The sequence below is a fragment of the Petromyzon marinus genome, chromosome 44 (assembly GCF_048934315.1).
Source record: "Petromyzon marinus isolate PM22_M1 ecotype Great Lakes invasive population chromosome 44, UKy_Petmar_22M1.pri1.0, whole genome shotgun sequence".
Lineage (NCBI taxonomy): Eukaryota > Metazoa > Chordata > Hyperoartia > Petromyzontiformes > Petromyzontidae > Petromyzon > Petromyzon marinus.
The window spans coordinates 5,186,998-5,212,589 of record NC_133710.1 but is presented as its reverse complement, the minus strand read 5'-3'; the positions used below and the strand labels follow the sequence as shown (position 1 = coordinate 5,212,589).

Below are 25,592 nucleotides of genomic sequence, written 5' to 3'. Positions count from 1 at the left end.
CCACGGGTCTCTATGTATCTCTGTGAGTCTCTATGGGTTTGCTGTGTGATACACAACGTAGGTGGCATGGCCGCAGTCGCACTCCGACTGTGGCTCGCCTCTAATCCGTCCCATCAATGAAAGGAGATGTTTGCATCATCGTGCCGGTGTCGACGTCCATCACGGGGTTCATGGCTCCACCAATGTCTTTGAGGAGGAGGAGAAATTCCAAAGCCAGGAGCGAGGTGATGCGATGCTGTTTGGGTCTCGAATGCGGAGGCGTTCATGCTGGACGTCCCCTCTTGCTCCGACAGGACCCGGCCCCCACGGTGCCGATGTTAATTAGAATGATTTCAGTGATGATTCAATTAACTTGATTCACGTCCCAATTAAGCTCACAGCAGCGTTCATCAATCGAGCACCTGGGGAAATCCCCCCCCACCCACCCCTCCCGCCCCCCTCCCCCCGTTCCCCCCCCCCCATCCCCCCACCCCCCATCCACGTTTGTTCCGCTCTGAAATCCGTGACGAGTCCTGGCGCACGCGAGCGAGGGGAGGGGCTGGTGGTGGATGGGTGGGGGGATAGTGGGTGGGGGGATAGTGGGTGGGGGGAAAGGTGGAGGTGTGGGGTGGGGGGAAAGGTGGAGGTGTGGGGTGGGGGTGGAGAGGTGTGGGGGGAGGGGGAAAGATGAATGTGGTGGAGGGGGGGGGGTGATGGAGGGATGGAGGGGAGGGGCGCGCACGTGTCCTGGGGAGGGGGTGATGGGGTTTGGGGGGAGTTCGCATCGTCTGTGCGTCTGTCTGGGTCGACTCAGCCTCAAATCCGTAGCTTGTGCGGTGTGTAAAACATCGCCGCCGGGGAGACAAAGGCGGTCGGGCGTGGTGCTGGCCACCCCCCCCCCCCCACCCCCTCGTGTGTGCCGTGCCGGCCTTCATAGGTGCTCGCAAAAACAACATCGCTTGCCTACAACGACCTATGGCGGCCATGTGCGGCCACCTCTCTGGCTCTCGACACGCGAGCCCAGCGTCGTGGTTGTCGTGGCCACTGCTGTTGGAGGCGCTGCACCACGGACCACGACTCCCTCTCTCTCTCTCTCCTTGCTCATGGTGTGTCTGGGGGGCCTGTCCTGGTAGGGCGCGAGAGAGGACGGGGAATGAGGGAGGGAATGAGGGAGGGAATGAGGGAATGAGAGAATCAATGAGCGAGGGGGGTAGTCGGAGAGAATGAGGGAGGGAATGAGGGAGGGAATGAGGGAGGGAATGAGGGAGGGAATGAGGGAGGGAATGAGGGAGGGAATGAGGGAGGGAATGAGGGAGGGAATGAGGGAATCAATGAGCGAGGGGGGTAGTCGGAGGGAATGAGGGATCGAATGAGGGAGGGAATGAGTGAATCAATGAGCGAGGGGGAGAGTCGGAGGAAATAAGGGAGGGAATGAGTGAATCAATGAGCGAGGGGGAGAGTGGGAGGGAATGAGGGAGGGAATGAGTGAATCAATGAGCGAGGGGGAGAGTCGGAGGGAATGAGGGAGGGAATGAGGGAGGGAATGAGGGAGGGAATGAGTGAATCAATGAGCGAGGGGGAGAATCGGAGGGAATGAGGGAGGGAATGAGGGAGGGAATGAGTGAATCAATGAACGAGGGGGGGAGTCGGAGGGAATGAGGTAAGGAATGAGGGAGGGAATGAGTGAATCAATGAGCGAGGGGGAGAGTCCGAGGGAATGAGGGAGGGAATGAGGGAGGGAATGAGTGAATCAATGAGCGAGGGGGAGAATCGGAGGGAATGAGGGAAGGAATGATGGAGGGAATGAGTGAATCAATGGGCGAGGGGGAGAGTCGGAGGGAATGAGGGAGGGAATGAGTGAATGAGGGAAGGAGCGAGGGTGGGAAGAAAATGAATGAGGGGATGAGAGGAGGGAAAAGCGAGGGAATGAGGGAGCCAGGGAATCGGGGAATGAGAGAGGGAGGGAATGAGAGTGTGTCTGTGTGTGTGTGTGGGGGGGGTGGCTGCTGCTGTCTGGGCGAGGCGGCTATGCGCGGTATTTCCCGCGCGACCCCCGCGTGGATTCACTTCAGGAAGAGCGGGAACGGTGAGCATCGCCCCCCCCCTCACCTCATCCCCCTAACTTCCTCGCCCTCACCTCATCATCCTCACATCATCACTCACACCCCCCTCAACCTCGCCTCATCATCCTCACAACTACACTCACCTCATTCCCCTCACCTCATCCCCCTAACTTCCTCGCCCTCACCTCATCATCCTCACATCAACACTCACCTCATCCCCCTCACCTCACCCCCCTCACCTCACCCCCCTCACCTCACCCCCGTCACCTCATCCCCCTCACCTCATCCCCCTCACCTCATCCCCCTCACCTCGTCATCCTCACCTCATCACCCTTCAACTTAATCAACCTAACTTCATCGTCCCTCACCTCCCCACCCTAACCACATCACCCCCTCACCTCCTCACCACATCATTCCTCACCTCCTCACCCCTCACCTCCTCACCACAGTTGGTGTTCATACCGACCCTCGTCTCAAGACGCTGGTACAGACTCAAGTGGGGGGGGGGGGGAGGGTGAGGGGAGCAGGGCAATCAGACATAGAAGGGGGGGGGGGGTGACACGTATGGGTCCATCATCAATAATCACCATCATCAATAATCACCATCGTCAATAATCATCAATAGTAATAATCAGCATCAGAATCAGCATCATCATCAGAATCAGCATCATCATCAGAATCAGCATCATCAGCATCATCATCAGAATCAGCATCATCAGAATCAGCATCATCAGCATCTTCATCAGAATCAGCATCATCAGCATCATCATCAGAATCAGCATCATCATCAGAATCAGCATCATCAGCATCTTCATCAGAATCAGCACCATCAGCATCATCATCAGAATCAGCATCATCATCAGAATCAGCATCATCGGGTTGTCTTCTGTGGTCGTGGTTTCTTTACACAAATGTATCGAGCGAAGCGAGGGCATCGCACACATAGAGAGCGAGGCAGCAGCTGCAGCTGCAGCTGCTGCTGCTGCAGCTGACCCCCACAGACGGGAGGCAGTGGGAGGCTTCAGGACGGCGAGCGAGGGGTAAGTCTCGGCGCAGCTCAACGCTGATGCTTGCGATGCTGATGATGTCGATGCTGCTGCTGATGATGATGCTGTTGATGATGATGCTGTTGATGATGATGATCCTGTTGATGATGATATTGCTGTTGATGATGATACTGCAGTTGATGATGATGATGATACTGCTGTTAATGATGATGGTGATGCTGTTGATGATACTGCTGCTGCTGTTGTTGATCGTGATGCTGACGATGATGCTGTTGATGATGCTGATGTTGTTGATGATGATACTGCTGATAATGCTGTTGCTATATGATGACGATGATGATGCTGCTGCTGATGCTGCTGATGTTGCTGCTGCTGCTGATGATGCTGCTGATGATGATACTGTTGATGATGCTGATGCTGTTGATGATAACTCCTGTAATCCGCGGAAGTTCGCGGATTACAGGAGTTGTCTGCAGACGGACAAACTCCTCTAATTAGCGGAAATTCGCGGATTAGAGGAGTTTGTCCGCGTGCAGACAACTCCTCTAATCCGCGAAGATTCGCGGATTAGAGGAGTTTATTCGCGTGCAGACAACTCGCTCTCTGTGTGCGATGCCTCCTCTAATCCGCGAAAGTTCGCGGATTAGAGGAGTTTGTTCGCGTACATACATACAACTCCTGTAATCCGCGAACTTTTGCGGATCGAATCCCCAGAAGTAAACCGGTAACCGTACCCGAGTGGGACGCGCCCACCTCCCACACCCCCCCCCCCCCCCCCCCACTCAGAATCAGGAGATGTATTAATCCTGAAGGGGGAATCCGATGAGCTATTAAGCTCTTTGTCACAGATATCCAGCAGGACGTTACAACAACAACCAAGACAATTCAAACACACGATAATAGTGCAGCGGATAGGGAAGTTAAACAAATGATTGTTTTAATGTGTTTAACACGCAGCAGTAGTAGTAGGGGCTTTCGCGACCGATATCAATAAAAGAGGGTTTTTTGGGGGGGTAAGATCGCGTAAATGTATAAATGTGTCGTTAAACCCGCCACCACCCCACAAATCTGTCTGTCGCCTGATGAAGCTAGTTGTAATTACTGGCGAAACGTCGTACTCAGATTGTAAATGTTGTGGCTTGGCTCTCCAACACACCGGGTGTGCTGTACTAGTGACGAACTAGCCACGTTCTGTTTACGTGACAACCCTTAATAGTTGGCTCTGTCGGTGGTGGCGGGTTTAACAACACATTGATAAATTTACACGATCTAACCGAAAAAAAACCCTCTATTGTACACTTTAAAAATATACAAATACAACTAAACTAATGTTTTAACGTACCAGGTAAAGCCCATTGAGCTATCAACTTATTTTTCAGGGTCTCGATGTCAACATTCTTCAGAGGACCCCTATTCAGGGTCTTCTTGTGACCTATATTCAATAACTTCCTTTGAGTCTATCCACGTCTTACTAGAACCCCTATTCACGCAATCCCTATCCATCGCCTTTCTAGGACCCCTATTCCTTGGGGACACCCCCCACCCCCCCATCCCCATTCACGGTTTGTTCAGGAACTTCCTCTTCAGGCTCTTCAAAGGACCACTGCTCACAGGACTCACATTCATGGTTGTTTAGGACTTCCCCCACCCCCCCGAATGACATAACCCCTTCTTCAGGATCTAGGCAGGGACTTCCCAGCCCCCCCCCCCCCCCATGTAAGGGTCCCATATTGATAGGGCCCACATACAGGGTCTTTCTCGGACCCCCACCCCTCCATTAAGAATATTTATTTCAGAACAAGGGACCCCTTCATTATTAACCCTCGCGGGGCTTAGAGGGAGGGTGCTTGGGTGGGTGGTGGGGTTGGTGGGGTTGGTGGGTGATTGGGTGGGTGCGTGGGTGGTGGGGTGGTGGAGTTGGTGGGGTTGGTGGGGTGTTTGGGCTGGGCCAGGAGAAGGTTGGGGCGAGGGGTAGAGGAATAGGAAACAGACCTCCCTCCCCCCCGTATCCCCATCACCCTCCCCCAACCTCCCCTCCCCCCCCCCCCGTATCCCCCCAACCACTACCCCCACCCCGTACCCCCCCCCCACACCCTCTGGGAGCAGGGGACACGCGACACTCAATTAGCAACAGAATCCGACACGGGAGCTTGGCTCATGAATGTTTAAAGCGCGGCGTGCAGGCTCTGGTTGCCCTCTGTGTGTCGAGGTGTCGTGCGGATGGCGCTGGTGATGATGATTGCCGGTGATGGGTGATGAGGGTAATGAGGGTAATGAGACACGTGAACCACCACCCACGTCCACCCCCCCCCCCACTCCACACGACTCCACCCCACCTCTTACAAGTACATTCATGAAGATAGCTCAATTAGTGAAGGGTGACTCATGATTTGGCTCGGAGGATGATGATGATGATGATGGAGGTGATGATAGTGATGATGATGGTTGTCATGATTCAATTAAACTACTTGCTATTTTACCACGTGTAAGACCCACTCGGATACGTAGCTATTTGTCAGAAGCAGCCTATCACAAATGATAGCTCAACGAAGTCCACGCGACCACGGGGACAGAAACACGCAAACTCCAAATATACAGTAGGCGTCAGGGTCGGGATCGAACCCACGACCTTCTGTAGACCAGGCGAGGTAGTTAACATCTCCTAGCCACCGTGATGATGATGATGATGAGAGAGAGACACGCAAACTCCAAATATACAGCAGCAGGCGTCAGGGTCGGGATCGAACCCACGACCTCCTGTACACCAGGCGAGGTAGTTAACATCTCCTAGCCACCGTGATGATGATGATGATGAGAGAGAGACACGCAAACTCCAAATATACAGCAGCAGCAGGCGTCAGGGTCGGGATCGAACCCACGACCTCCTGTACACCAGGTGAGGTAGTTAACATCTCCTAGCCACCATGATGATGATGATGAGAGAGAGACACGCAAACTCCAAATATACAGCAGCAGCAGGTGTCAGGGTCGGGATCGAACCCACGACTTCCTGTACACCAGGCGAGGTAGTTAACATCTCCTAGACACCGTGATGATGATGATGATGAGAGAGAGACACGCAAACTCCAAATATACAGCAGCAGCAGGCGTCAGGGTCGGGATCGAACCCATGACCTCCTGTATACCAGGCGAGGCATGATGGCGGTGACGATGGGGATGATGGCGATGATGATGATGATACTGATGGCGATCATAATGATTACAGCGATGATTGTGGTATCGTATTTAATTCCCCTCGGGCCGTCTTGATGATGATGATGATGATCACGAGAATCATGGCAAATAGTCGCGGTCGGCTGGTGACATCGTCACCAGCCGACCGCGACTCACGCACACAGGACACGAGCCATCGCCCCTCCTCGGGCAAGAGAGAGAAACCAGTTGCATTGCATGGCCGCGTGTCGCTCTGAACACGCTCGGAGGGACGGTGGCGTCACGGCGGCGGCTGCGTCACGCTCGGGTGCTGCTTCGAGGCCGCGTGAAGCGTCGTAACGACCGCCCGCTGGCGGGAGGAGGTCGCGGAACTAGTGCCGGACTAAGCTGGAGTGCGGGGGCCCCTAGCGTGATGTTATAAAGGGGCCCTAAGTAAACAAACAAACAAAAAACACGTGAATATTAAAATACATTTTTTTTGTTTTTACTTGCACAGTAAAGTAATTGCACTTTTTAAATTTGCTATACAGTCAACAGATAATACGACAAATCGCTAACCTTAAAACACCCAGTCGTTCATAAAAATTTAAGGCAGTATAGTACTATAGTAATAGAGCAAGTGCATAATCACTGAACCGGAATTGATAGCTTGAAAGCATTTAGCGCGGGGCCCTTGAAAGTGCGGGGCCCGTAGCTACTACACATGCAGCTACCACATGTCCAGCTACCACACGTGCAGCAGTTACTTTTGCTACGAGGATTAATCCGGCACTAATCGCGGAACAGAGGCGTCGACTGATTGAGACGACTGCGTGGCGAATGCACCCAGCCGTGCTCCACGAGTCTGCAAACGGTGATGCGCTTTATCCGCCCGGCGCACCGCTCGTTGTTGTGAGCGTCGCTCCTCTGCCCTCCGTTGTTGGTGGAGGGCGACAGCCTCCAACTGCCCAGCAGCAGCAGCTGCGTCCTTCACGAGCCTCCTCTATAGAGGCCGATCTTGACACCGCTGGTACCGGTCATCGGCAAGTCCACTCAGCTCCACATCCTTCGGTTCCACAACAAAGACAAAGATTCCCCGTACAGCTTTAACAGACTGTAGGGGCAAGTGCTGTTAGCGAGCACCTATAAAGGCCGGCACGGTACACAAGGGGGTGGGTGGCCAGCACCACGCCCGACCGCCTTTGTCTCCCCAGCGGCGATGTTTACACATCGCACCAGGTTCTCATTTGAGGCTGAGTCGCCTTGGGGGGGGCCCAGGGCCGGTTCAGATAATCGTCACCGGTGTTGGCCGTGGGCGGGAATCGAACCCGGGTCGCCAGGTTCGTAGCACAGCGCGCTAACCGATACACTACCGCTCCCCATAAACACGAACACGTACAAACACACGTGAACACACGTACACACAAACACGTGCGCACACACGTGCACACAAACGTGAACAGATACACGTGAAGACACGTGAACACACACACGTGCACACAAACAAACACACGTAGGCACACACCTGCACACACAAACACACACGTGCACACACAAACACACGTGCACACACACACGTACACACAAACACACGTGCACACACACACGTGCACACACACACGTGGACACACAGACGCGCCGTTCCGCATGGACACGCCGCGGCCCCTAATGGGTTCCGGTTTAATCCGCGCTCTGACCCCGTGGAGTTCTCTCGCATCGGCCAAATCCCGGCCCCTCCATCTGCCACGCAACTCGCCCATTAACGGATTACCGGCTCACCTGTGTACCTTCTCACCTGTGTACCATCTCACCTGTTACATCTTACCTGTGTACCATCTCACCTGTGTACCATCTCACCTGTATACCATCTCACCTGTGTACCATCTCACCTGTTACATCTTATCTGTGTACCATCTCACCTGTGTACCATCTCACCTGTATACCATCTCACCTGTGTTACAGCTCATGAGTGTTACAGCTCACCTGTGTACCATCTCACCTGTGTACCATCTCACCTGTGTACCATCTCACCTGTGTTACAGCTCACCTGGGTACCATCTCACCTGTGTACCATCTCACCTGTTACATCTCACCTGTGTACCATCTCACCTGTGTACCATCTCACCTGTGTACCATCTCATCAGTGTTACAGCTCATGAGTGTTACAGCTCACCTGTGTACCATCTCACCTGTGTACCATCTCACCTGTGTACCATCTCACCTGTGTTACAGATCATGAGTGTTACAGCTCACCTGTGTACCATCTCACCTGTGTACCATCTCACCTGTGTACCAGCTCACCTGTGTACCAGCTCACCTGTGTACCATCTCACCTGTGTACCATCTCACCTGTAACATCTCATCAGTGTTACAGCTCATGAGTGTTACAGCTCACCTGTGTACCATCTCACCTGTGTACTATCTCATCAGTGTTACATCTCAGACCGCGTCACCCATGCACAGACACCATATTCTGTCCATCAGCAAATGTGTCGGGGATTTCAACAGGACCCATACATCTCTGCTATACTCTGACATGGTCAAGGCCTGTGAGACCATCAATAGGCCAGAGCTTTGGGTTATTTTTCGTACACGCGGGGGTCCCCTGGCACTTTGCCCACAATCGGAAGGGGCCCTTCGTGATGGAGGGCAGGCACCCGCACAATCTGTGTGGCCAGGAGAAGCCAATCATAATTTCCTGTCCACCCCGGGGTGTCACGAGTGGTTCTCTCTGCCACCAACACTATTTACGGCCATTTCAGTTCCACGTATGCACGCTGAACTTCTTTTGCGCCGTACGTGGCCAACCGTGCTAATCGGAGGCGCGCGGGGGTAAGGACAACACATTGCAACGCACACAAACAAAAATTAAGTTCTAAAGTTCCTGAAGCTTTCCGTGGTTGTTGCCAGACGAGTTTGCTTGCGTCCGGCGCTGATGCAACACGGGAGGCTGATCTATGCGCAGGCTACGGTCCCAGTGATGGCTCTCGGCTGAGCTACAACCGCAGTGCACGCAGCGCGTCGTGCACGCATCCTGCCGTGACGACCTGGTTATCACTACTAGCTCTAAGAACGAGGTGGAGACTCCGCCGCTGAACTACCGGAGCCGTCGGCCACCACAGGAGGTGGAGGGTGTGTGGGGGATGTGGTGGAGGGGGTGCCTTGCCATCAGCACCACCAAAAAACAAGCACCTGTCTGAGTACTGTGTCATCAAACACCACAGCCCCCACCACCCCCACCGCTCCCCCCCTCCTCCAACTCTTCATGAGTGATGGGAGGGATTGTGGAGTGTGGGTGGGGGTGGTTACCGGGCGGTGGTGGTTCTTGGCTTGCTCCGGTTTGGCAGTGGAGGTCTCATCCAAATCCATCAAGTGGCATTATCTTTTCATCGGCTGTAAGGCAGCGTGGAAGCTGCCTTGGCCTCTCACTCAACATGAAACCCCAGGGCCTCGTCTTGGACCCCCCTCCCCGTTGTCTCACGATGCTGTCAAACTAAACATGCACCCCTCCTGAAGGTGTTCCGATAACAGCTACTTGCTCCAAGTCTGCCAAAGCTGTACGGGTGATCTTTGCCTTCGGTGGTGGTAGTCTCCCGCGTCGTTCACTCTCAAGTCACCGTTGATAAAGGTTACAACAATAATAATAATTAGCGATTCGCTCGTGAATATTTTCACGGCCCGATTTCGGTCGCAAATGGGAAGCAAAGGGACGAGATTGCCACATGTGCACAGATTGCATTACCGTATTTATTGTTGTTGCTGTTGCCCAGCAAGTCCTCGTTTGACGCGGTAGACGTGGTCCTGAAAAGTGCCGCGTTAAGCGAAACACCCATAAACAATGTAACGATAAAGTTTGGCGAGATGGTACGATGCACTGTACGCCGCTTCGTTTACTGCATCGTGTCCTGTATCGTACCGCTCACGAAAGTAGTTTGTCGTGGACTGCTCAGAAACCGCGTTATGACGGGGCCGCGTTCTGCGTTGCGCAAAAAGTGTTCCCGAGTGGAAGGACCGCGTTATAGCAAAACACGTTGTGTGAACACGCGTTAAGCGAGAACTTACCTTATAATTATTATTCGTACGTGTAAAGTATTGCTCGTTTTCTGATGAGTGAAACTCCTGAGCGCTGGTGGCGTGAGACGCTCATCGCGACTGGAAATTGAGCCCGTGAGCTTCGGCCAGGTGGCTAAACTCGGGACACGTCGAGAGGTTTGCGAGGACACAAAAAGCCGTCATCAAATTCCCTCGCACGTGGCCTGACCCCCACCCCCCTCCGACAAGCCACGTGACTGTGACGTGAATATGAACCCACGTGACCCCCCCCACCACCCCCCTCGCTCCGTGTCCTTGCTCCCTCCTGGCTCGGCGCTGCTCCCTGGTGGACGCCCGAACATTCGGCTTTTGAGGCATCGACCCCCAACCTGCATCTCGAGCACGCGGGCGAACGGGAAGCCCGCACCTCACTCACCTGCGTCTCGCATGCGTGTCACCTGCGTGTCACCTGCTCCTCGAACTTCTGTCGCGCCGTACGTAGCCAACCGGTGCTAATCGGGGGGTATTTAACTTTTTTTGCATTTTACCAGGTAAGGCCCACCGAGCTATACAGCTCTTTTTCAGAAGCGACCTGGCCACAAATGACAGCTCAACGAAGTGGCTTATCGCGTGGAAGTTTAAAGCGGTCAAATAACTCTAAAACGCATGACGTTTGATTCGGTGGAGGGGAAACACCGCAGGACCAGGAGAAAAATCCACGCGACCACGGGGAGAGAAGCAAACTCCACATACACAGCAGCAGCAGGTGTCAGGGTCGTGATCGAACCCACGACCTCCTGTATACCAGGCGAGGTAGCTTACGTCTCTCCACCGAGGGGCACCTGGCTCGGTGCTTCTGGCCTGTGCCTCACTCACCTGCGCCTCACCTGGATTTCATGTACATCTCACCTTTACCACACCTCACCTGCACCCAAGAAATTCCTTCCTTACTAGACACGCTTGTCGGGTCGCTGGCAGACTTGGAGTCGGCGCTACGAGTACTAGAACATAACCAATCAGAGACGAGGTGTATACTGGATGTGGTGTGCCGGGTTGCGGAAATAGAGTATTCTGGGTTCGCCGAATCCAGCTGGAAGAGAAGCCCCGTAGTCTATCCACTGCTGCATGAGGGCCTGCCCACACCGTTGCGAGTCACGTGGGTGGGGGGGGGGGTCCGGTTTGGCCAATGGGAGCATAGGAGTATAGTACAACAGCTGGTACTGCACTGCCCTCTGCTGACAAACACCGGGTCACAACAGTGTTGACGAACGCGTTGGGTGTTTCTGTTCTGTGAACGGTGTCGATTACAAAGGGTGGCCCAAAAGTAAGGACACACACGGTAGTATTTATTTTAACAAACCACACTTTATCTGAACCGAACCTCCGCCTAGGTTGACTCAGCCTCAAACGAGTACCTGGAGCTGCGTGTAAAACGTACATCACAATTTATAAAGCAAGATATTACAAAGCGATCAACAACAAAATACATGCATAGCTTTCAATAGCTTTGCTTCACTTTGATGCGAGTTTGACTTTCAACAACTGTGTACGCACACGTGCGTGCCTCGTCTTTGTGTGCGCACGTGTACACACGTGTTGTGTCTACGCGTGCACGTGCTTGTGTGCACGTGGGGAGCGGCAGTGTAGCGGTCAGCGCGCTGCACTACGAACCAGGCGACCCCAGTACCATTCCCGCTCACAGCCAACATCAGTGACAATTACCTGAACCAGTCCTGGGCCTCCCCTGGGTCGACTCAGCCTCAAGTGAGTACCCGATGCATAAACATCGCCACAAGGGAGACAAAGACGGTCGAGCGTGGTGCTGGCCACCTACTCCCTCGTGTGCCATATTGGACTTCATTGATGCTCGCCAACAGCACTTGCCTCAAAATTCTGTTCAGGTTATAGGGGGGGATCTTTGTCTTTGTTTGAGCGTACACACATATGCCCGTGTACGTCTAGGCCTTCTGCGTATGAGGGAACAACACGGGCCGTCGTGAATCCCATAGCGAATCTGAACGGGCCACGCCGAGCCGAGGGCTGGGTAAGGCTCACGAGTGGCCCAGGACCAATGTAGGCCGTGGAGTAGAATTGAACTCGGGTCGCCGGGTTGCTGAAGCACGCTGTCTGAAAGCACCACCGCTATAGGCCCTGCGGACACCACCACTGCTGCCGCCACCACAGCGATTTTAACTCGCCCGATCGTGCTTGTAAAGATTTAACCCCGTCTGTTATGAATGTTATTTACAAATGCAGTGATTTGTTACACGTTTCTTTCAGGGCAAACAGCAAGCCCTGCCTCACCACATCCCTCTCGGCACGCTAGGCGGTAAATACTGCGGTTGTGGCGAGCGCGGAGGAGCGAAGCTCACAACCACGGGCCGAGCCCCGGGAGGCTAAAACGCACCAAGGTGACACAGCGAGGGAGCACAGCACGCCTGCCAGTTATCTCTGCGGTGGCGAGATGTTAACTCCCTCGCCCGGTATGCAGGAGGTCGTGGGTTCAATCCCGACCCTGATGCCTGCTGCTGTATATTTGGAGTTTGCATGTCTCTTCTGGGGTCGCGTGGATTTTTCTCCGGGTCCTCCGGTTTTCCCCTCTATTTAGAATCGACGTCGCGCATTGAGACAATTTGGCTGCTATAAATTTCCACGAGGCACTTTCGGTGAGGAGCTATCACTTGTGACCAGGTCACAGCTGAAAAAGAGCTATATCGCTCAGCGGGCCTTACCTGGTAAAATAAAATGTTTTTAGTTAATCTCGGAAAATGTACCTTCTTGGCCTGTGCCGTGACCTCCTGCCACACCGAGCGAGCCCTTCGACACCTTCACGTGTCCTCACCCGTGCACCGAGCTTGGTACAACAAATGGCTTCTTGGCATCACCGTCACTTGAGTGACAAGCATATATGGGCGAGTGCGTGCACATTTATGGGTGTGCAATTGTGTACCCGAGTGTGTACACCGAGGTCACTCTTGCAAATGAGTCTCACCCTGGTTAAACAAATAAACTTAACTTGCGTGTGTGGGTACATTTGTACGCATGTGCCTGCATACTCACGTATGCACGCGTGTGGCTGCGTGCGTGCGTGTGGCTAGTGTTGCGCTCCAAACCCCGGCGGCACGAGATCGATTCCCGCTCACGGCCTCTACCAGTGACGATTATCTGAACCGGGCCTGGGGCTCCCCTAGGGTGACTCGGCCTCAAATGAATACCTGGTGCTGTGTTTAAAACATTGTCACCAGGGTGACAAAGGCGGCCGGGCGTGTTGCTGGCCACCCAACCCTTCATGTGCCGTGCCAGCCTTCAATAGGCGCTCGCTAACAGCACTTGTCCCAACGGTCTGTTAAGGCTACACGGGGGATCTTTGTCTTTGTGTCCGTGCACACGCAGGTGACTCTCGTCTGCATGCGTGGACGCGTGTGTCCCTGTGCAATGACCTTGCTCCCAACAATAAATAAACATGAATAATTTACACCAGCACTGTGCCTTAAATATTTACATTTTGTACAAAAAATCCAACCATTATTTAATTCGTTATTGACACTGTTTGCTCTAAGTATCAACAAAATATAAATGAACACAGTTCCACTGGACCATAAACTATTTACAGTTTGTTCTGCCGCGGCTAAAAAGACTCCACCATCCTCAGTGCCGCCGGAAAAGAGGGAACTAGCATTAGTCGGGACACACTTCACCCCGTCGTCACGGCGATCTCTCCGTCGTCACGGCGATCTCCCCGTCGTCACGGCGATCTCCCCGTCGTCACTGCGATCCCATTCGTCACGGCGATCTCCCCGTCGTCACGGCGATCCCAGTCGTCACGGCGATCCCAGTCGTCACGGCGATCTCCCCGTTGTCACGCCGATCTCCTTCATCACGGCGATCTCCCCGTCACCACGGCGATCCCAGTCGCCGTCATAGCGATGCCACCCATCGTCACGACGATACCATCATGATCGGCGACATTCACCGCTTGTAGAGAGAAATCTGTGAGAAGGTCGAGATTGTGAACGCGGTTCATACGCAAGCATTGGCAGATACTCCAAACAGTTATCATAATAATTATGCAGATTATTATGCCACGACAGCCCAAGTGTTAAAACTTTCTTAGTGGGGGTCCGACTACATTGATCTGGCCGGGTGGCTCAGCGGTAGAGTGAACGGCTCTCGCAAACGTAAAGTTGAGAGTTCAAATCCCATTTGATGGGGTGGGTGGGTTGGCTCAGCCCATCATCCTTCACGGGAGGTCAAATAAACCAAGTACCAATTCTAGATTTGAAGTTTTCGTGAGTGCAAGAATCCATACACTCTTTGATTTTATTCGGTAAAGTCCCATAGGTAAAAAATAAAATAAATGAAAAATTAAATTAAAAAACTACATTAAATCACGACGTTTCGGAAGCAACACAAGCTTCCGTCATCAGGCGGGACAACCACAGCACTACAAAATGTTGTTGTTGCTGTGGTTGTCCCGCCTGATGACGGAAGCTTGTGTTGCTTCCGAAACGTCGTGATTTAATGTAGTTGTTTTTCATTTTTTTTTTACCTACGTGACTTTACCGAATAAAATCAAAGAGTACATAAACCAAGTACCACTTTGTGGGGGAAGTCAACAGTGGCTGTGCTGTAACGTGGAATTTCCACCACTGGCTCTGCAGGGCTGTAAACAGGAGATGAGCACCAACGCCTCTCAATGCTCACTCGAGCAACAGGAGATAACTCCACGGCTCGGCCGCGACAGAGGAATGTTGGGCCAACAGCATGAATTGGTGCTGTGCTTTGACGTGGGAGGAAACCGGAGAGCTCAGAAAACCCGGAGAAAATCCACCACACAGGAGTGGCGGGGGCGGAGAGGGGGGTGTGGCTGGGGGGGGGGGTAGACTCCCGGGAGACCTGAACCTGAGCTCTTAATGGCCCAATCGCTTGTGTCGTGGTAGACAACGGAGATGAATTACTCCACTCCAGGAAAGCCACGGCAGTTCTCACGACAGCACGGAGCTTTAAGAGTCGGGATGTTCTGGTAACTGAATGAATGAGCAGCGCGCTCCTGTAACTGCAGACGTCAACCACCCTGGACACGCCGGCAAATCAGCAAAGCGGCAACGCGTCGACGGTCCGCTCGTTGTTGCAGAGGGTCACCGTTCGAAATCCAGCGGCCGCCCTGGATATTACCGCAGTGGGGAGTAACCGTAAATACCGCTTCGCTCGTGGTGAACGTTCAAGATCCCCCGACGTGGTTCGGCTAAAATTAGGCCCATCGCGTGCCCGGCGTCATCGTCCAAAGTTGCCAAATTTGGGAAATGCGACACCGCAAACTACTTAATTGGGATTGTACAGGTAGCAATCATCGTCCCCTAGCTGTAGACTAATGCCCATAGTCTCGCAGACTCGCGTAGAGACACACACTCGCACAGAGACACACACAGATTCACGTAGAGATACAGGGTAGTCCTCTACTTACGATGGAGATGTGTTACGACGACCCCATCGTAAGTCAAAAATATCGTAAGTCGAAGATGGCCTAGCCTACCCAGTTGAGTCTTAAAGAATGGTGATAATTTAGCAAAACAGAGCAATTTACAGTACCGTACTGTACAAACTATATACTGTATGTATTTATTAATTACAATACTGTATTGCACAGTAAAACGTAAAGTAAAAGAAACAAGGTAAATTCTTAGCCTACCTATATGAACTGTAATTTAATAGAAAGTTTTGCTATAAAAACTTTTAACATGCATTGAACGTATCGTATGGTGGTAACCCTAAAATGAAATCGCTAAAGCTACGTATCATACATGCACTGAACGTATCGTAACGTATCATTCTACTGTACTCACCAAGATTCGTACCTCGTACGCTGCTGCGTTTGCCTGCCGCGCGAAACGTAAAATATTTGACAATTTTGTCGTATCGCTATCGCCATCGTCAGATCAAAATATCGTAAGTCGGACCATCGTAAGTCGGGGACTATCTGTACATGGACTCACTTCGCGACCATCGGCACCTCTACTGGCAGACTAAGCCCTAGGGCACTCCTGCAAATGAGACTCCACCTGGACCCTCCGAGTTTTCTCAGAGGATTACGCAAAATAAAACTTGGGAAAACTTCTAACACCCCACCTCCGAAAAGGGGGTTCTCACGTGAAATATTTTTAGCAATAAAAAAAAAATATCGTTTCCCCCACTATTCTGGGGCCGTCCCGTATTGCGGACTAATAATAATAACAATAATTATGATAATTTTATTGGCTTCAAAACAACCTCAAAAGTGCGGGGCGGGCCGCCTTAACATCTCTGAGCGTGTCGTATAAGCGGGAGAACATCGCATGACGCATCCGTACAATTTTTCCCAACACCCCAGTGCTTCGGAACCCTCCTGGAAAGAAAGAAAAAAAATTACGTTCCGCGTCATTAAGAGCTCCCATTGACGTCTCCGTTGTGGTGGGGGGGGCGGGGCGGGCCTGGTTGCCCGTCTGTAATTACTCCGCTCGCTTGGAACCCCGAGTTGGATTCGCACGGCATCACCGCTCGGGGCAGACGCCGCGCCACCACGGAGCAATTTGCGGTCTGCCACCGGGGGGTGGGCGGAGCCCGGCGCGTAGATGTTAACGGAACGCTGTGCTGGAACGGAATCAATAAATTTTGACGGCAATTTCCATGCAGACCCACACGACGTAGTGTGTAATAGTAGTTAATAATAAAATAAAATTTCGTCCACGTCCATCATCGGTGCCTCTCGGGTCCCATTCTTGACCACTGCTTTCCAGCAACGTGCGTTGCTGAAACCCCCCTACAAAGTGCTTTTCACCTTCTCTGGGTCTCATCAGCAAGTGCCGCCCATGTACGGGTCCTCATTTTCAATCCACCGTGCGACAGAGCCTCACGAACTGCGAAAAACCTCGGCAGGACCCAAGCTCCCCGAAAAAGAGTCGCGAGACTCGGCGAGGACATCCCTGGGTAAACAAGCCAAATAAAAACAAATAATAATAATAACAGGCAGCGATCTGGTGACTCAACTCCCTACCCCGTGACCCCCATCACCTCAGCGAGAACGGCACGGTGCTTGGCAGCGGCGAGGCGAGCGCCCTCCTCGTCGACCCCCACACGTCTCCTCCTGCGCACCTCCTCGCAGTAGCGACGGGCCAGCACCATCAGCCACGCCACGTAGTCTGTGCGACACGAGAGATTCCTTGCCCTCGCACCACGACCTCTCACCCAAGGAGCACTCACTGAGTGACCCCCTCACCCCACAACTGTTCATCCCAACATTACGGCCAGGAAATCTCAACTCGGCACCTCTACCTCTGACCTGCCAACGTTCTGACCCACCCCTCTACTGGACATCCGTGAAATAAGAGATTTATAGCTCATCGGATTCCTCCAGCATTAACAAATACTTAGAATCTGACTTGATTTCTCACCCCTCGGGACCACTCTAGCCACGACCTTTAAACTCAGAGGAGTCAAATCCACAGCCTCTCACAAGTTAAGTCTGACCCTCAACGTCTCTCACCTATAACCGCTCACCTAGGACCTCTCACGCCTTAAAAAAAACATCTCCACTCGTGATGCCACTTGAGGTTGCCACGTGAGCTCCACTCTCGGCCGCCGGTCAGAAACCCGACTCATGTTGTTTCGGCTGGGCGTTACCTTCCAACCTCCGCCCCCCCTCCGCCCTGCCCCCCCTGCCCTACCCCTCGCCCCACCCCCCCGGCACCCCCCTGCCCCCCCCCTGCATATTTGAACCGCGTGACCGCGAGTTGCCCCGGCGCTCACCGTGCACCGTCGCGTCGTCGCCGGCCTCCAGCTGACTCCTCAGCCACTCCTCCTGCCGGCCCAGCAGCATGAAGCGTTGCGCCAGCGCTGGCGAGGGCGTGCGCCCCACCTCCAGGTACACCGCTAGCTGCAGGCGGCAGCAGCGGCGCCAGCAGTGGCAGCAGGTGGCGACAGCAGGGGTAGCAGTGGCAGCAGCGGCAGCAGTGGTGGCATCAGTGGCAGGAGCAGTAGCGGCAGTAGTGGTAGGAGCAGCATTTAGGCTGTCTGCGACACAGCGAATGCTATAACGGTACAATGAGGTATAACGCTCCCGATGTCGTCCGGTTTGCTAAATTACCACCGTTATCGTGATTATCGTCATTCGTTTAGTTTTAAGAGAACAAGTTTTACACACCGACAACATATATACACACTACACGAAATAGCAAACGTGACATTCAAGTTACAAATATATATTTTCATCCACTAAATTCGTGACTTTGTGAAACGTTTACAGGAGTGATGGATGACAGTCGTATGGTACGATGTAATTTTTCACAGTTCACTTAATGATCTCATTCTTTCTCGCGCTCCACGTTGGCGTGTGTCTCATGAGCAATGTGTGTAGGCTGCCAAGCTACAAGTCATGATGAAACATATGGCAGGCTTAAAAGGGCACTGGTTTTTTCTTGTTTAAACGAGGGAAGGGAGTGGCGATGCGAGCCCGAGGAGTCACCTGACTTTCGAGCAGCTTCCGCTCCAGAGCTAGCACCTCCACGCTCGCCACGTCCAGGCTGCATCACAAAGACAAAGATCCCCACCCCCCCCCGGAGTAGCCTTTGACAGACTGTTGAGGCAAGTGTTGTTAAGCGAGCACCCGTAACTGGGGACCGGTCACACAAGGTGGGTTGGGTGGCCAGCACCAAGCCTGGCCGCACGTCTCTCCCCAGGTGTGATGTTTACACAATGGCGCGCCAGGTACTTACTAAAGTCCGAGTCAACCTAGGCGAGGCCCAGAACCGGTTCAGAGAATCGTCACCGATGTCGACCGTGACCAGGAATCGAACTCGGGTCGCCGTGTTAGTAGCGCAGTGCACAAACCAGCTGCTACCGCTCCCCACACACGTGCACAAGAGACAAAGATACCCCGTATAGCCTAAACAGACTGTTGGGGGAACTGCTGTTAGTGAGCACCTATGAAGGCGGGCACAGCATACGAAGTGGTGAGTGAGCAGCACAACGCCTGGCCCCCTTTCTCTCCCGAGTGGCAATGTTACATATCGCACCAAGTACTCATTTGAGGATGAATCGACCTAGGGGAGGCCCAGAAACTCGTTTCAGAAAATAGTCACTGGTGTTGGCCGTGAGCAGGAATCGAACTTGGGTTGCTGGGATCGTAGCGCAGCGCACTAACTGCTAAACTACCGCTTCCCACACACGCGTGCACACACGGACAGGCACAAACGCACGGCATCAACCAACAGGGTTTAGTGACCATGAGAAACAAATGTTTCCCAGTTCTGACCACCAGAACTGGTTGAACATTACAATAAACAGATGCCCAACAAAATCCCACTTCGACAACGTACATTCCATCATGATCATCGCTTGATATTTATTACCGCGCCTCCCTTGCAGGACACGTGGCAAGCTAGCCCTCTGTGGCACAAGCCGAGTGAAGCAACCAGCACCTGCAATGCGCATGTCCACTACACTGCTGGATGAGGGACCCCCCCCCCCCCACCCCCACGCCGTCGGGGTCGTGGGGGCTAATCGGCAGCACTTCGCCACGCAGGGTCCGCACGAGTTGAAGGTGGGGGAGCGTAGACGTCGGCGCACAGTGCAGTACAACAACGGCTTTTGCTGCGCCGACCCTTGCTGCCCAACGACGTAGCCCCGCCCGCGCCAGGCTACGACCCCCGGTTCACGACTGCGGCGCGTACGTGTGCGTGCGTCGGTGCGTGTGGCTGGAAAGTCCTACCTGCTGGGATCAATTTCCACGCCCCTGCCCGACAGTATCACCTGCAACACAACAGTCAATCTCAGCAAAAGACAGCCCAGCGGCTTTCAACCGCTGTGCCCATGTTGCCCCCACCCCCCCCGACCCCCACATAGGTGTGGGGGATGGGCAACCTGTGCATGCCCCCCCACCCCCATCCTCCCATCCAGTGACCCACGTTGTTAAAACGGCCCCGGCATCAAACATCTCACTCGGCCGACGTCAGGACCGCTCTTCGTCACAGCGCAGAGGCCCGTGCAGGCTTAGATGCTAAGCAAGGCGAGGCCTAGCGATCGTCACGGGAGACCCTGCGCCTCGCCTACCTTGCCTACCCGACCCGGCTGAAGGTACACGGGACAAAGCAAGGACAACGATCTCCCCCCGCTGTAGCCAGTGCGGAAGGATGCATGGAGAAAAGTGTCGTGACCTGCAGCGTGGCGAGTGGCTGGGTAAGTAGGTGAGCGAGTGGGTGAGGTGGGCGAGTTAATTTGTCGTTGACCTGCTGCGCGGTGGTGGATGAGATGCAAGAGTCAACCAGGTAGACGCGGGTCCTCAACACGGGTGGAAAGAATCAACGGGCGAGGCTCACGCGGGCAGTGACCGTGGTGGTAGTAGCGGCAGATGGGCGGCAAGGAGGCGACTGACCTCCGATGAGCCCGGTGCTACCGGCCACGGCTACGGGAGGGGTAGTAACGCTCACGACGGACCGAGCCGTGACATTCGCCCGGACGGAACTTCGCACGCCTACGGATTTACTCTTGGCATTCGCTGCCAATTAATTAAACCTCCCGGAACAACCCCCGGCAACAGAAACACAACGCATCCCTTTGGACGCGCCACCCGCTTGGCATGCGAGCGCCACTCGCTAACCCCTAACTCGTTCGCTGCCGCAGCCGTTTGGCCCAGCGCCGGTCACTTTTGGTGGAGGGGCGGAGGGGAGGGGGGGAGGGGAGGGGGGGAGGGGCGGTCGCGCGTGCAGCTCCGCACCGCCGGCACAGCTGCCTCCGATTACCGGCAGCGCTCGCGAGCAGCCGCTAATGGCTGTTAAACCGTGCCATACGCCGGGGTTTGGCTCGGCAACGAAACAGACCCCGGGAAACGCGGTTCGGCTCAGCTGTTCCCAGAGACTGTGTCGGGGCGGCGGTGGAGGGGGGGGGGGGTTGCGTGTGAGTGAGGGAGCATGCTTTCACTCCGACTTAGCGTTAAAGGGATTTCTGCCGTGGGAAGGGAGCGCGCGCACGTGCACGCACACGCGTTCGCTGTAGAGGTTGGAAACTTTATTTTACTGGGAGGAGATGTGGGGGGGGTGGGTGGGGCGGGGCGCGGGAAAAACAAGCGAAGGGGGCTCTCGTGTGTTCGTACCGCATTGCACAGCCCCTTGTGTGGCGATCCACTGCTGGATGAGGACGGCACCACGTCGTGCGGGTCCGTTGGTGTGGGCGGGGGGGGGGGGGTTTCGCTTTATCGTGCTTTGTCATGCGGACAGCACGGGCCGCTCAACGAGGAGCCAACCGCAACGGTCTTCCGGGTAGTACTCGCCACCGATGTCGGCCGTGGCCGAGGGAACTGAACTCGAGCAGCCGGCTTTCGTAGCGGAGGTGGAGGGTGGGGGGACGTATATGGACGCCGTTGCACCGCCCTCTGCAGGCAAGATAGCGCCGCAGAACCCTACGGCCGTCTAGCCAAACACTACCCAGTCTCAACCCGGGCTGCAATTGAGATGCATAATTATTCAGGAGAGCGAGAGGCCCGACATATGAGAAGGATTACTCAACAAGGCCGTTATTAACGTACCACACCACCTGCGCGCGTGGGCGTGTGTGGGTGTCAGTCGGTGTTTGTGGGCATGTGTGAGGGGGAGCGGCAGTGCAGCGGTCAGCGCGCTGCGCTCCGAACCCGGTCGACCCGAGTTCGATTGTCACTCACGGCCAAGACCAGTGACGATTATCTGAAACGGTTCCCCTGGGTCGACTCAGCCTCAAATGAGTACCTGGTGCGGTGTATAAACATCGCCACTAGGGAGAAAAAGGCGGTCGGGCGTGGTGCTGGCCACCCACCCCCTCGTGTGCCGTGCCGGCCTTCATAGGTGCTCGCTAACAGCATTTGCCCCAACAGTCTGTTAAGGCTACACGGGGGATCTTTGTTTTTGTTTTTTGGGGAGCGTTAGCACAGTCGTTAGCGCGCTGCACCTACAAACCTGGCGACCCGAGCTTGATTCCCACTCACGTCCTGAGCCCCCACAAGGTCGACTCAGCCTCAAATGAGCACCTGGTACGGTGTGTAAACGTCGCCACTAGGGAGACAAAGGCGGTCTGGCGTGGTGCTGGCCACCCACCCCCTCTCGTGTGTCGCAGCGGCTCACTAACAGCGGCTCACTAACAGCACTTGCCCCAACAGTCCGTTAAAGGCTACACAGGAGATCTTTGCACATGCGTGCACATGCGGGTACGAGTGCACGCGTGTGTGCGTGCGTGTGCACGTACATGCGTGTGCGTGCGTGTGCACGTACATGCGTGTGCGTGCGTGTGCACGTACATGCGTGTGCGTGCGTGTGCACGTACATGCGTGTGCGTGCGTGTGCACGTACATGCGTGTGCGTGCGTGTGCACGTACATGCGTGTGCGTGCGTGTGCACGTACATGCGTGTGCGTGCGTGTGCACGTACATGCGTGTGCACGGGGTTCAGCTGCAGCCACTCCTCCTCCACCTCCTCCAGGTCCCAGCCGCCCCCCAGGGGTGAACGGGCGCGCACCAGCACGTCCACGGAGCCAGCCGCCCCCCGCGACCCCTCCCCCTCCCGGCCCGACCTCCGGAGCTACTCACGCCACGTGGGTCAGGGTCAGGGTCAGCACAACCTTACTGTGAGTCGGACGCCGCGATAAATATTGTTGTTACTTTGTGAACACGGCTGTTGAGCCCAGTCCCAAAGGCCTAAATGGTCATCGGCCAATAACAAGCAGCACTTTGAAAGCTGTAATTCGCAAGAGTTAACACGTTTCCTGAATTGCGCAAAGTTATTATAAGGGCTTGGGAGAAGTGATGACGGGAGGGGATTCTAAAGTGCAGCAGTGCAAGGCAAGAGGCAGAAAGAGATGTGTTGTGACCTCCGGTGTGTTGTGCGAATGGGTGAATGAGTGGTTTGAGCGAATGAGCGAGTGAGCGGGTGAGCGATTGAGTGTGTTGCTGTGACCTGCAGTGTGGTCGCTGAACACGGTGTGGAGGATGAGATGAAAGTCAGTGTCTGGCAGACCGAGTCCTCATCAACGTGGTTGAAGAAATCCACGCTTGAAGTTCACGGATAGCAAGCGAGAGACTGGAGTGAATCGGTAGGTGCTCAATTATATCAGGTACTATGTGTAGCTGGACACAATAGCAGGGCGGGCCAAAGGCTAGGGCTAGACTAGCGTGACGCTATGAGCGTGTTAGAACTCAAAGACAGGGATAGCATGGGGCTATTATGACAGGATTAGGGCTGGCATAGAACAGGGCTTTTCCCACAACTCACACTGACAAGTTTGGCAAAGTATGGTCAAATATTCTTCCGTGACCGAAGCGGCATGGGGGAGGCCTTCATCCAACAGCGGAGAGCACAAAGGACTCTTAAATTCTTATCTCCATTGTTAACGCAGTGCGAGAGTGAGATTGGGACAGCGCTAGGATGGGGCAAGGATTAGGATTGGGATGGGGCTAGTTCGGTGTTCGGACAAAGTCAGGATAGATTTAGGATGGGGGTTAGGATAGCATAGTGTGGAACTAGGACAACGTTAGGACGGAGTTAAAGTTGGGCTTGGACAGGGTTAAGTATGGTTGGCCTATGACTGGGCTAGTACAGGCTTAGGGGGGGCACATGCGCAGTGGCAGCAGCAGCAGCAGTGGCAGCAACGGTGGCAGCAGTGGAAGCAGCAGCGTTGGCGTTAATGTACCGGTAAGGTCGCCGTCACCTCACAGCGACCGAGCAGAGTGCGAAGCCCCAGCACAGCTTCTCCCAGAGCCCACTCACTTCCCAGTGGGCTGTGCACACACAAAGACAAAGATCCTCCGTATAGCCTTAACAGACTGTTGGGGCAGGTGCTGTTCGCGAGTAGCACCTATGAAGGCCAGAACGGCACACTAGGGTGATGGGTGGCCAACACCACATCCAAAAAAGACCACACACACACACACGCTTACAACAATCCCCCCGTAGAGCCTTAACAGATTGTTGAGGCAAGTGCTGTTAGCGAGCAACTATGAAGGCCGGTACAGCACACGAGGGGGTGGGGTTGGCCAGCACCACATCCGGGCAAGACCACACACACATACACACAGAAGCACCGTCAACCAGAAGCCGTTAGTTAACCCCACGCGCCATCTCTGCCCCACCCTCTGCTGCCCCTTTGACCTCCACCTTCCGACCTCATCCCGACCGCCTCCCTCACCCCTTGTGGAGCAGCAGGAAGGAGATGTCTCCTTGGCGCACGGCGTTGAGGAACCCAAGAGACCCACGCTGAAGAGTGAACTTGAAACTCTCGTTGAACTCTGCAAAGGAGACACGGGTGGACAACGCTTTTCCACCGCGCACCCAAGCTGCGCCGGGGCTGTGCCGAGCCAGCCTGGCAGGCGGCTCAGGAAGCTCCCAGTTGTGGCGCAAGATGTTAACCAACTCGCCCGGTATGCAGGAGGTCGTTGGTTCGATCCCGACCCTGACGCCTGTATAATTGGAGTTTGCATGTTCTCCCCGTGGTCACGTGGATTTTTCTCCGGGTATTCTGGTTTTTCCCTCCACATTTAGAATCCACGTGCGTTTAGAGTATTTGGCTGCTATACATATCCACGTGATAAGCCACTTGGTTGAGCTATAATTTGTGGCCAGGTCGCTTGTGAAAAAGAGCTAGAACATAGCTCACTGGGCCTTACCTGGTCAAATAAAAAAAAGTTTAGTTTAGTTTTAGCCTAGTTTTTCCACTGCAGAACCCAAGCCTGGTCATTGAAGGGCACGCCCAGTTAATGGATCGAGACGCCCCAACCCTGGCCCTGCTTGGCCCCGATGCCAGATTCAGGTGTCTTGAGAAGCCAGAAGTACCACAGTTTGGTGGTGGCTCGGCGTTTGAACATCTTCACACCTCCTGTTTTATTGCCAGAAAGGGTAAAACCTATTCTTACTGTTTCATCAACATGAACTCTATTTGCAACAAGCAAGACACAGACACACCAACTACGCGAAGGACACACAGACACACGTGTGAATTTCTGAAAGCGACGAGACACACGAACTCCGTTTGCGGCGCGCAGACAGACAAAATCTACTCCGGCAAGACACGCACGGAGGTCAGCCACAGACAGACAGACAGACACCAAACCCAGCAGCAGAGAGGGGGGGTGACTGACCTGGGCACGTGCCGCTCTGCGTGCTAGTCTTCTCCCTCTGGGACGCCTTCTGCGTCCAAAGAAAACATTCGCGAGCGTCACTGGGTTAAGCTCATTCCTGTTGATGTCGTTCCCCGGCAACTTCAGATTGGCGCGGTTGGCTACGTACGTTTTCCAACTAAAGGATCGGATTCGCAGTCGCACTAGCTCCATCCACCTGTCTGCAACAGGGGGTCAAGATAAAGCTCATGA

At 54.2% G+C, this 25,592-nt stretch overlaps 1 protein-coding gene across 1 annotated transcript in view; it reads right to left on the bottom strand.

The window, feature by feature from the left end:
- Window positions 1-11,559: 11,559 nt before the first annotated feature.
- Window positions 11,560-25,592, bottom strand: part of LOC116951910 (uncharacterized) — a 28,565-nt gene continuing 14,532 nt past the window's right edge. The window contains exons 8-16 of the mRNA XM_076073962.1: window positions 25,362-25,410; window positions 24,413-24,512; window positions 23,918-24,005; window positions 22,660-22,809; window positions 19,977-20,017; window positions 18,732-18,789; window positions 18,017-18,143; window positions 17,282-17,409; window positions 11,560-14,224 (exon numbers count right to left, since the gene is read on the bottom strand). Of these exons, the coding sequence (XP_075930077.1) occupies window positions 14,204-14,224; window positions 17,282-17,409; window positions 18,017-18,143; window positions 18,732-18,789; window positions 19,977-20,017; window positions 22,660-22,809; window positions 23,918-24,005; window positions 24,413-24,512; window positions 25,362-25,410 (762 nt within the window). The 3' untranslated portion in view covers window positions 11,560-14,203. The remainder of the gene's footprint in view (window positions 14,225-17,281; window positions 17,410-18,016; window positions 18,144-18,731; window positions 18,790-19,976; window positions 20,018-22,659; window positions 22,810-23,917; window positions 24,006-24,412; window positions 24,513-25,361; window positions 25,411-25,592) is intronic.